Source organism: Haliotis asinina, chromosome 4 (genome assembly GCF_037392515.1).
Source record: "Haliotis asinina isolate JCU_RB_2024 chromosome 4, JCU_Hal_asi_v2, whole genome shotgun sequence".
In the NCBI taxonomy this organism is placed as follows: Eukaryota; Metazoa; Mollusca; class Gastropoda; order Lepetellida; family Haliotidae; genus Haliotis; species Haliotis asinina.
In genome coordinates, this window is record NC_090283.1 from 30,169,155 (window position 1) to 30,181,659 (window position 12,505).

At 37.7% G+C, this 12,505-nt stretch overlaps 1 protein-coding gene across 3 annotated transcripts in view; it reads right to left on the minus strand.

The window, feature by feature from the left end:
* LOC137281480 (filamin-A-like) overlaps positions 1-12,505 on the minus strand; it is a 124,849-nt gene that overhangs the window by 95,108 nt on the left and 17,236 nt on the right. For all 3 annotated transcript variants that reach the window (XM_067812732.1, XM_067812731.1, XM_067812733.1), the window contains exon 4: positions 744-960. In XM_067812732.1, coding sequence (XP_067668833.1) covers positions 744-960 — 217 coding nt within the window. The remainder of the gene's footprint in view (positions 1-743; positions 961-12,505) is intronic.

Here is a 12,505-nt window from a genome sequence, read left to right on the forward strand (position 1 = left end):
GCTGGTATGATGTTTTCATAATGATCAGCATTTCATTGAGTACTTCATGTTTATTAGTTTTTGAGTTAGATTGCAATTCATCAGTACACTTCTGAGCCAGATGGACTATAGTCACTCTCAAGATATTTTGAAGAACTGTAGGCATAAATTCCAACAGACAAGTGGAAAGGAATAGAGTCATATCAATCAATCAGATGTTACGGTAGCGATGGGTTTGGTCTGACATTAGTTGGTACAATATTCCAGTGATGTTGGCGATTTGTCTCAAGTGATGCACATTTGGGCAGTTTACCATTCTGGCTTATTACACAATAAGTTATCATAGTTAGGGTGAATCGAAGATTGAAGTTCACTATCACTGGGTTCTGGTACATGTAAGGGACAAAACTCTTTCTAGCCAAATGTGGCAAATTTGGCAACACTGTTTCTATGATCCTCAATACCATTAGTGTGCATGAGTGAGTTAAGTTTTATGTCATCGTTAACAATATTCCACCAAAATCATGGTGGGGAGACTAGAAACGGCTTCACATAACATGTGGGGAATTGAACCCAGTTCTCCCTAATGAAGAGGGAACACTTTAACCACTAGGCTACAGACCCATCACACCCCACCCCACCCCCAATACCACAAGAGAATCAGTGAATAATCAATAAATGAACCAGTCAGCAATAATGTCCAAAATAAAACACATTCATTCCAGTCAAAGATCAATAGATCTGATGATTTCACATCAACTTACACCGAAGTCATTGATTCTGCTTCCTTGTGTATTGATGGCATTCACGTTACGAAGCGTGGCCATGTAGCCTGGAGAGTCTACATTCATGAAGTAGGACAGATAGGTCATGCCTGACAGGTCATCAAGGTGAGGTGATGCTAGGTCTTCAGGGCGGACAACCAGTGGGATGTCAAATTTGTCCCGGGCAATCGTCATAGCGTTGCGACAGTTGTCCAGTCTGAAACATACATGTCAGGTTTAGAATGCACCATCAACACTGGGCCACAGGAACCTGGACAGAATTATGATCATCAATTTCACAAAAATCAACATACAATGGTTTAAAATAAATGTTCCAGTAGGTTGATAATGTATTTAAAATAACCCCTGTTCTTTGTTTACAATAATTGTTGCAATGTGTTTACATGAAATGGTGTACTGTGTTCACAATAATTTTTGCAATGTGTTTATATGAAATGTACTGTGCTTTCAATATATGTTGTACTGTGTTTATATGAAATGTGGTACTGTGTTTACAATAATTGTTGTAATGTGTTCATATCAAATGTACTGTGTTTACAATATATGTTGTACTGTGTTTACAATATATGTTGTACTGTGTTTATATGAAATGTGGTACTGTGTTTACAATATATGTTGTACTGTGTTCACAGTAATTGTTGTGATGTGTTCAGAATAGTTGTTGTACTGTGCACATTAGGAGTGGGTGAATTAGTTTTATGATGCACTCAGCAATACTCTAGCTATATTGCAGCTGTCTGTAAATAAATGAGTCTGGACCAGACAATCCAGTGATCATCACCATGAGCATCAATCTGCGCAGTAACAGATGACATGTGGCAACCAAGTCAGTGAGTCTAACCAGGCAACCCTGTTACCTCTTAAGACAAGCACAGTCACCTTTTGTGGAAAGCATGGGTTGTTGAAGACCTATTCTACCCACAATCTTCATGGGTCCACAAGCATTTGAAGTTGGATTGCACTTTAGGACTGTAATGATGCATCAAACTATCGATGGACTGCAATTGTTGAGTCTCCTATACTAACTAATTGATGGTAGAAAGATTTGTGGCTTAGTTTAACTGACTTCTGTCGATAAATTCTCAATCAAAATAGATATTTGGATGGTAATATAGCTTTCTTGAATAAATTTAGGTTGTTTTGTAAAGACTTGTAACATCACTGAGTTTATGTTTTAACTGTTTACTTGATCAGGGTTTCTCAAATTCATGGCACCAAAACCAACATGCCAGCGAAACAGTTGGGACATAGAAGATCGCAATATATGAGATAAAGATTATTTTCAACACACACTAACCTGGGTACAGAGAGCATGATCATATCAACTTCTTTACAAAGGTATTTTATATCCAGCTGTTGTTAGCAGATCACGGTACTGCACATATATGGAGTAGAATTTCCTTCCTATATGTCTCATTGGCAGCGGACAGGCAGACTTGATGTGCAGAGGTGCTGTGCTTCCTGAACATGTTGTATTGCTGAGTCATGTCTACTGTCTGTAAGTGTCAGGTATATGGTGAAAACTGGTGTCTGCTGGGTCTGCTGGGTTTGTGGTGAATATATATTGGTACGTTTGTCTGGCAGGTTTGTGCTGAATATCTCAGTAAGTTTGTCTGTCAGATATGTGGTGAATTATATTGGTATGCTTGTCAGTCAGGTATGTGGTGAATATATTGTTATGTTTGTCAGTCAGGTATGTGATAAATATACTGGTATGCTTATCTGTCAGGTATGAGGTGAACATATGAGCATTTGTCTGCCAGGTATTTGGTGAATATATCAGTATGTTTGTCAGTCAGGTATGTGGTAAATTTATCAGTACGTTTGTCAGTCAGTCTTGTATATCAGTATGCTTGTCAGTCAGGTATGTGGTGAATATATTGTTATGTTTGTCAGTCAGGTATGTGATAAATATACTGGTATGCTTATCTGTCAGGTATGAGGTGAATATATGAGCATTTGTCTGCCAGGTATTTGGTGAATATTTCAGTATGTTTGTTTGTCGGATTTGTGGTGAATATATCAGTATGTTTGTCAGTCAGGTATGTGGTGAATATATCAGTATGTTTGTCAGTCAAGTATGTGGTAAATTTATCAGTACGTTTGTCAGTCAGTCTTGTATATCAGTATGCTTGTCAGTCAGGTATGTGATTAATATATCAGTTTGTTTGTCAGGTATGTAGTGAATATATATGCATGTTATTTCAAAATCTGTCTCGAAATATATGTTTGCTTTCAGTAAAGTGAGAGCTGCACAAATGTGAAAACTTTTCACAGCTATTTGTCGCAGCTTCATTCAGTCCATGAATAACAAGTCATCCTGAAAGAAGCATCTTAAAATACCTTTATTACAAACACTTGTGTCCAAGTCACAGTCTCAGTGTGACCCACATTTTACCCACAAGTCTCTGCGAGGTGCTTTCACTATCATCTATACACCCATGGTTATTCCAGTACATAGACATATCATGTATATTTCAATCACTCAACACAGTATTCAAGCATTCATAAAGCAGTCTGAAGCACCTAGCCTTCTGACCTGCCACGTTGTCAATATATACCATACTCCCAGTCCACATACAGCTACCCCAGACAAACAGGGCGTATATTGCAAATACTGCTCAATTACGCTGTGTCTTAACCGAAAGCTCATTGGTAAACATTTGACACTGGAGCACACCTTATTGCTTTGAGGAAGTGTTTTCTTATCAAACATTACCCAACATTTGATCTGCTGTATCTGTCAAGTTACTTACATGAACAAAATAAATCCAGAATTGTGTTATATTGCTAACAGCATTTTCCAAGAATGCTTGTCCAGTCACCATATGAACAGAATTAAATTTGAAGCGGGTAACAATTTAAAGCCCTCTAAAGCAGGTCTAAAACCAGACAAAACATCCCTATTTTCTAAACCTGGAAAATAAATTCCAACATACACTGTATGTTCATAAAAGATCAGCGTAAATGAATATACCATTGACTATCATCAGATAGAGATTTAAGTTAGTGTAAAGGACGAATACCTGTGAAAATTGCAAAATGGGCCACTGGAAATCAGTGATGGCAGCAGGTGTTCACAAAAAGGGTAAGTCCTGTGGTAGCTTTCACCATACAAACATAAGTTGCCAAGACAAGTATTAAAACGGCTAGAAGACACTGTCATCATTCCAATGACAGATACTGTGTTTTCATGGCAAGAATTCATTTGTATTTCCTTATCGTTCTCCTGAACTGTATCATCAAATACACTGCTTTTTTTTAACAAGCCCAAACACCCTTCTTAGAAAGACCAGTGTATTTAGCAATTTCTAAGAAGCATGTTTGGAGGATTTCAAAATGTATGCCTCAGATTTCTTAAAGAATGATTACCTCTTGTTTAAAATTTAAACAAAAACAATCAACGACCACATGAATATTTGAAAACACCTGAATCCTTATTAACTGTCGTAAACTTGCATGTACTGGTTGTTATTTAGATCTCTCCTTGAAATCCCCCTAATTCTTTGCAATGGCATACAACGTTTGCGGGGCTACACAACAAGCTCTCTTGTTTGCTCTCTGTGTTGACATTTTCTTGGTATTCCTCGCCAGCTCGCATGCCCAATTTGGCAGCAAACAGGTGATTGAATAAGCCAACAGAAATCTCGTGTCATATTTGATCCACTCCAGTCTGCCCAATGCTTAACAAGTTTGTTTTATTTTTGTGTTCGGACTACATGTTTTTAACACCACATGTTTCTGTGGTGTTCTTAACCTCCCTTCAATCTGTTGATAGGACATTGCAACAGTGTCTTCAGGTGAGACATTGTGTCTTCTCATGTCATGGCTGGGTTCTGTAGCTCACCTTGCATGAAGAACATTACAATTGTGCCTTTAGGTGAGACATTGAGTCACCTCATGTCATGAAGCTAGGTTCTGTAGCTCACCTTGTAAACAGAACATTACAAATATGTCTCCAGGTGGCACATTGTGGTCACTTTATTAATGATATTCACTGGTAGCCTGACCAAATGAAAGTGTTCACCCTGATGTTGTTGAATTTGCTACAGCAGAATCACTGATTACAGTGTTTGAAAGTAATTCTCCCCACCTGCGATCCTGGATTTGCCGAACAGGTGACATAACTTGAATGACATTTTTTATAATTTATATCCTCAGCATCAATGTGTTTGAACTTTCTAATCCTAATGCAAATAATCGAGTTCAAGTCCCATTCTTAAATGTTTCCATCACATTTAGAAGTTAAGTACAGATTGCTAATGGAGAAATATTCGAAGTATTTGAATGTCAGTAAAAACCTTCTTCATATACACTTCATCAAAACATTACTATACACAAGTACCTGTGAAGATTTGCGTTAGAACTGCTCTGTGACTACTGGGATCAGAAAGTCATGCTTGCTGGAATTACCACGATCAATGCTGATGGATTGTCAGATTCAGACTTGACAAACTTAACAAACTTCTGTCATATAAATCTGGCACGAAAGGACAAACACCATACATAAGAATGAAGATTTTTATGGATATCAACTTCTTTATGAGAGAACACAACGTTTCGGAGTTAATGCTTACTCCTTCATCAGGTGATTGAGAAAGGGATACAGAGGTGTATTTATATGTACAGGTAAAACAATAACAAAGTAACAAGTGGAATGAGTTAACGAAAGCTAGTATAAACAAGCACTGATAGGAAGCCGATAGTTAAGATAACAATGATGGAAGCCAATGGTAATGCATTACAGTTGATTGGATATGTTTACATAACATGATTGGGGATAAGGATGGAAGCCAATGGTGATACATTACGCATGATAGGATGATGTACATAACACACGATAGGGGGGTGAGCATGTTACATGAGGGTTGGTGATGTACAAACACAAGTATGTACTGGGTAGATAGGCTATACATGAATTACATAGATAGAATGTACACAGGTAGATGAGATTAATTTTTCAATAAGTCCCAGGCACTTGGTAGGTACACTCCTTGGTCGCGGTTGATGGCTGGTTTCTGTCTCCGGATCTCGATGGCCTCTTGCAGTTTCCTTTGGCGCCAGTTGTTGTTGTTGGTAGATAGTATCCTAGTGTCCTCCCATCGAATTGAGTGTTCAGGGTTCTTGAGAATGTGTTCAGAGATGGCCGATTTCTGGTCGAGTTTCCTGACTGAGGTCTGATGTTCCTTCATTCTGGTGTTGATTGGTCTCAGCGTTTCTCCAATGTATAGGTCGCCACAGTTGCAAGGGATCTGGTAGATGCATCCTCTCGGGTTAGGGTGTTCACAGCTGGGTCCTTTACCGTTGGCTTTTAGGTAGGTCTTGATGGTCTTGCCACTGGAGAAGGTGACATCGATGCTGGCTTTGGTCTTGATGAGGCGTGATATTTGATGACTGATGGGGCCAAGGTAGGGTATGGTTACTCTGATGGGTGATGGAGAAGGTTTGGGGCGGGGTTCTCGGTCCTTAAGGGTCTTGTTGATGGTGGCTGTGACGAGCTGGGGAGGGTAACCGTTGAGCCACCATCAACAAGACCCTTAAGGACCGAGAACCCCGCCCCAAACCTTCTCCATCACCCATCAGAGTAACCATACCCTACCTTGGCCCCATCAGTCATCAAATATCACGCCTCATCAAGACCAAAGCCAGCATCGATGTCACCTTCTCCAGTGGCAAGACCATCAAGACCTACCTAAAAGCCAACGGTAAAGGACCCAGCTGTGAACACCCTAACCCGAGAGGATGCATCTACCAGATCCCTTGCAACTGTGGCGACCTATACATTGGAGAAACGCTGAGACCAATCAACACCAGAATGAAGGAACATCAGACCTCAGTCAGGAAACTCGACCAGAAATCGGCCATCTCTGAACACATTCTCAAGAACCCTGAACACTCAATTCGATGGGAGGACACTAGGATACTATCTACCAACAACAACAACTGGCGCCAAAGGAAACTGCAAGAGGCCATCGAGATCCGGAGACAGAAACCAGCCATCAACCGCGACCAAGGAGTGTACCTACCAAGTGCCTGGGACTTATTGAAAAATTAATCTCATCTACCTGTGTACATTCTATCTATGTAATTCATGTATAGCCTATCTACCCAGTACATACTTGTGTTTGTACATCACCAACCCTCATGTAACATGCTCACCCCCTATCGTGTGTTATGTACATCATCCTATCATGCGTAATGTATCACCATTGGCTTCCATCCTTATCCCCAATCATGTTATGTAAACATATCCAATCAACTGTAATGCATTACCATTGGCTTCCATCATTGTTATCTTAACTATCGGCTTCCTATCAGTGCTTGTTTATACTAGCTTTCGTTAACTCATTCCACTTGTTACTTTGTTATTGTTTTACCTGTACATATAAATACACCTCTGTATCCCTTTCTCAATCACCTGATGAAGGAGTAAGCATTAACTCCGAAACGTTGTGTTCTCTCATAAAGAAGTTGATATCCATAAAAATCTTCATTCTTATGTATTTTCACTTCTAAATGACATTCAAAGACCTGAAACACCATACACACCTCCAAAATGCAATATCTAACGCCAGTGCAAATGTCCTCAAAAAAAAAAAAATACCTAGGATCTCTGTACAAATATTTCTCCCAGTTCAGAGCTATAATCAACAACTGATGGTGTTTGTCCTTGTTATAATGTTGCATGTGAACGGAACACTGTATAATCACATCAAAGGAATGCAGACCACTTAAACAATAGCATTATTGTCCGTTTAAGTGGCATTGTTCTCCCACAATATCTGCAGTAACCTAATCTGCTTCCATGCAGGTAACCTTAGTCTCTGTCACAATGCAGAAAACACAGTAAACAGGGAGCTTATGTGTCTCGGAGTGCCTGACATCACTGCAGACATTCCCGCTTGACATATGGCCATCAGCAGGTGTTTCATTATTATACTGAGGCATTTAAGGGCAGACTATTTGCTATTCAGGTGCCTTGAACTTAAAGGCACAATGTCACACATTTTTTACCAAATTCTGGTCTACATTACATATATTGTGGTACATCCTCTCACTTAAGCTTCCAATTAATGTCATAAAAGAGTTGCATGAAATCGACAATTGAAACTTCAAGATAAACAACTTCTAAAGAGAACACTTGCCATACGTGGGATGTAAACATATGCTCTGTACGTTAAAAACGTGATGTTAGCCACACTGGTTACAATCACAAGTTGTGTTGTAGGATATTCGCAAAGAGGGCCAAGGGACAAAACTCTATGTGCTTCTATGTGGTGAAATAATATTCATCTCAGTAGTGAGCGCTAGAGTCAATTTAACTACATTCAATTGTTATAATACAAGTAACATAAGTAATTTATTAGGTAATAAATAATAAATTGTATGGTGGCTTTTCTGAAGGCTGATTGTTAGCATTTTTGAGAGAATGTGCACTATGTATATTTTGAGAAGTGCAGTGTGGCATAATGCCCTTTAATGGACACAGATCCAGTTGTTGGTTTTGGTATTGTTTTCCTGTCTCAAGTATCCAATGATATTCAAGCATCCTTGACTAGATCTCTGTAGAAATCCTAGTATAAGTATGATATGTTTCTTGACAATGATCAAAAGATGAAACCATTATACTCAGTATTTCCATCTTTGTTATTATGATAACAAATGAAACCATTTTTAAAGTTTAATTTCATCCCCCAGTCATAAAATATGTTAGGACTGAAAAATACCAAAGTCAATGTACATCTTCATATTACTGCCTTAAAATCCCGATAAATTTATTACATTTTTATGCATTTCGGAACTTCATAAAAAGTACACCATCTATCAAGTAAATTTATACAAGTCAGCATCTACAACAGAATGTGTCATGGATTGTAATACAGAATTTGTCTATCCATAACAATATTTCCTGTTTATCCATGCCAGCTTCTAAATGCCATGCAAAGAAGTAATAACTGGTGATAGCTTTTCAACTGGTCAAAGGATGAACCGATAACAAGCTGATTGATTAATTACACTTATCTTGCACTGCAAATTTCTCAAAAGTTAATGTTTATGTATGTAGATTTATTTGCATCATAAAATGAATACACAAAATAATAAAGTGCCATCTGTTCACATAGTACATCGAAACACTGCATCGATTGCACTAAAGAAGTTGTCTATCTATCAAAAACATGTTCCTGCTCATCGCTAATTAAAAAGATGTATACAATTTTTTAATATTTTACCAAAAACACATGACTTGGAACAGGTTTCTCTGTCAGCTGTATGTGAATGGATGCTGTTCCTTTATGTGGATATTGATGACAGATTTATCGATTGCAATAAAGAATTTGTCTATCGATAAAAATTGTTTCGGTACATATATGTGAGAGAGCATGAGATATATCTATATATTTGGTGGTGTGATATATATGAGAATATGTGTGATAGTAGGGAGAGAGAGGTGGGGATGGGGGTCAGACGGAGAGAGAGAGGTAGAGACGGTCAAAGGGAGGAGAAAAAAGAAAGAAAGAGGTAGAGGTGTAAGAGGTATAAGTCCTTGTCTCAAATGTGTGATACATTTCTAAACTGTTGGTCGATAATGTTATCTGTTACAGGTAAATACTTCAAACAAACTAAAAGGGCACATTTAAAACCTGCCCTCATCAGGTCCCTATCGGGACACATTCCAAGACTTCTCCATGCAAAACATTTCAGAAGGCGTGATGATTCATTACGACCACCTCTAATTTGGTTGTGACTTAGCATTCATGGCAAGGAAAACATCTTCTGTAACAGACAAAAATGCAGAGAAAATCTGAAAATGGAAATAGATATCAGTACATACATACAGAAACATGGGCAGGTTAGTCATGTTTTCTATGACATTTTCTTTCAATATCCATAAAGCAATATTTGAAATCTATTTTTTCAGTTTCGCCTGGAAAAGTGTAGTTAGAGTTAAAGGGACACTGATCGAGAGCAATTCCCTGGGACTGGCTGTTGCTTTTGTTATTGTTTTCTCTTGTACTTGGGTGATTTCCCAGAATTCTTGACAGGGTCTCTATTATATTTGCATGCATTTCAGAACTTCATAAAAAGTACACAGTCTGTTTCTAGAGGATTTATGACAAGACTGTAATATCTTGACATTTTATACATTGCCTATGTGAATCATATTTCACACACACACCCTAAGTGCCTCCTTGTGTTTGTTGTCCCACTCATCGAACTTCACTGATAAAAAAGAATCAAGTGGATGATTCTGTTGGATGCGATTATACATGAATAAAAATCAAGAACAAATTTTAAAACTAAAACTTACTGAAGTTAGAGATATAATATCAGGCTTACCACGTTTGACGAACGTATCAATCAATATCCACATAAAGGAATGACATCCATTCATATGCCGCTGACAGAGAAACCTGTTTCATGTCATGTATTTTTTGACAGTCTAATATGCAAAAATTGAATGAATCGTTTTAATTAGCAATGAACAGGAACAGGTTTTGACAGACAGACAACTTCTTTTGTGCAATCGGTGTGACATTTTGATGTACTATGTGAACAGATGGCACTTTACAATAGAGTGCATTCATTTTATGATGCTTGTAAATCTACATACATAAACACTCCCTTTTGAGAAATTCGCCAGGCAAGATAATAGTAATTGATCAACCAGTATGTTATCAGTTAATCCTTTGACCCGTTGAGAAGTTATCATGAGCTATTACCTCTTTGAGTGGCATTTACTAGCTAATATATAACCACCTACAATTTTTAAGGATAGACAAATTCTTTATCGCAATCAATGAGATATTTCATTGTAGATACTGACTTGTCATAAATTCACAAAACAGATAGTGTACTTTTTATGTAGTTCCGAAGTGCATAAAAATAGAGTATAATGACAAATTAATTAATCAGGATTATGAGACAAAAAGCTAAAGACATGTATTGTTTGTTTTTTTTCATCATTACACACTTTATCACTGGGCGATGAAGTTAAAGTTGAAACTGGTTTCATTTGTTATCACATTTATGAAGATGGAAACATCAATGAGTAAGAAGGATTTCATATTTGTTGAATATCATACACACACTACCAATTGAGTTTGCAGCTGGTACAGCTGATATTGCAACCCTGTCATGAATTTTGGGATATTATACAAGATTTCTGGCACAATATCCAACTTCACTGATAACACATGGTGGTAATACAATAACAAAGCATCACCAAGTCCTAAGGAATTGCTCTGGATGAGTGTCCTTGACTTCAACTTTTCCAGATGAAACTGAAAAAATAGTTTTCAAATACTACTTTGTGGTAATTGTTGGAAAACTTCCTAGAAAACATGCCTAACCCACCATCTCGCTGTATATATGTATTCCCATCTATTTTAATTTAGAAATGTTCTCTTCATTATTGTCCATCTATGAAGATGTTTTCCTTGCCATCAATGCTCAATGACAACCAAATTAGGGCTGGTCGTAATAAGTCACCACGCATTCTAAAATGTTAGTCTCAGAATGTGTCTATGTTGTCAGTGTTTACATGAGGGCAGGTTTCACATGAGTCCTTTCAGTTTGTTTGAAGTATTTGGTTCTGCGAGATCACAATAAGCAACAACAATTTAAAAATGCAACCCATTTTACTTTGACACGTCAGACTTGTGCACCTCTCTCTCTCTACCTCTCTCTCTCTCTCTCTCTCTCTCTCTCATACTACCATTACACATTCTCTCATATATGTCACAACGTAGCATTCTCCACAAGATAACAGCATACAACAAAAAGTCAATGACACAATGGACGCTTAGGCACTTAAACAGATCAGTGGGCGTTTGCATTCAGTGTGGATACTGAGATTCATTCACAACAGTAGCCAGCTTTGTCACGCAGTGTACGCCTCACTGTGTCGTGTAAAAGCCACAGCGTAAGAACCTGTAACGTTACGACGTAACATTCCAGTTCCCTTTAGGGACGTTACTTCACGCAACAAATGCCCTGCCCTGACACGGAATTCCTTCATGCATATGTAGCTGTTGTTGTGGACAGTACTATTTCGCAAGACTCAAGCCAAGCCTCAGTCCACTGAAAGACATTCCAATACAACACAACATAAATCTACAGTTTGACAGTCCCTATATTCAGGCGCTCATGTTCACTTCAACATTGAGGAGCGGTGTTGAATCTGTGAAACCACAGCCCTTTGTCTGTTGGTCAGTTTCACAGCAACTACATTTCAGTTTTAAGACTGCACACAATGTTTTTGTCCTTTTCAGATTCCATTTGCATATGGAAGTCAGTCTTCACATCTCAAATACAACTTTCTTTGTTAGCACCATTCTAGTTGGATTTCAATATTTAAATCCAAACCAATTTTTTTTCTAGTTTTACAGATTTTTGTCCTCAGAAAACCCAAAGGCAGGAGGAATAAAAAATAAATAAATAAAATCGCCAGTCAAAGTAATATACCTTCTAAATGATGAAAGTTTATAAAGTGTATATGGGGCAAAATTAAATCTAAAACAATTTTCTTGTAAGTTTACATTTTTGGCCATTTTGGAAGTGTATGTTTTGAGAAGATAACACATTCTTCTTATTGTTATTCTTTCTTATTCTTTAATAAATATGACTCGCACATCTGTAATACAAGAAATATAATTGGTTTGGCAGAAATTCAATGTGAAAGTATAGTTTAACTGAGTATTCATATCCCCTGAGTAAAGATTCCTGACTAGGTGTAACAT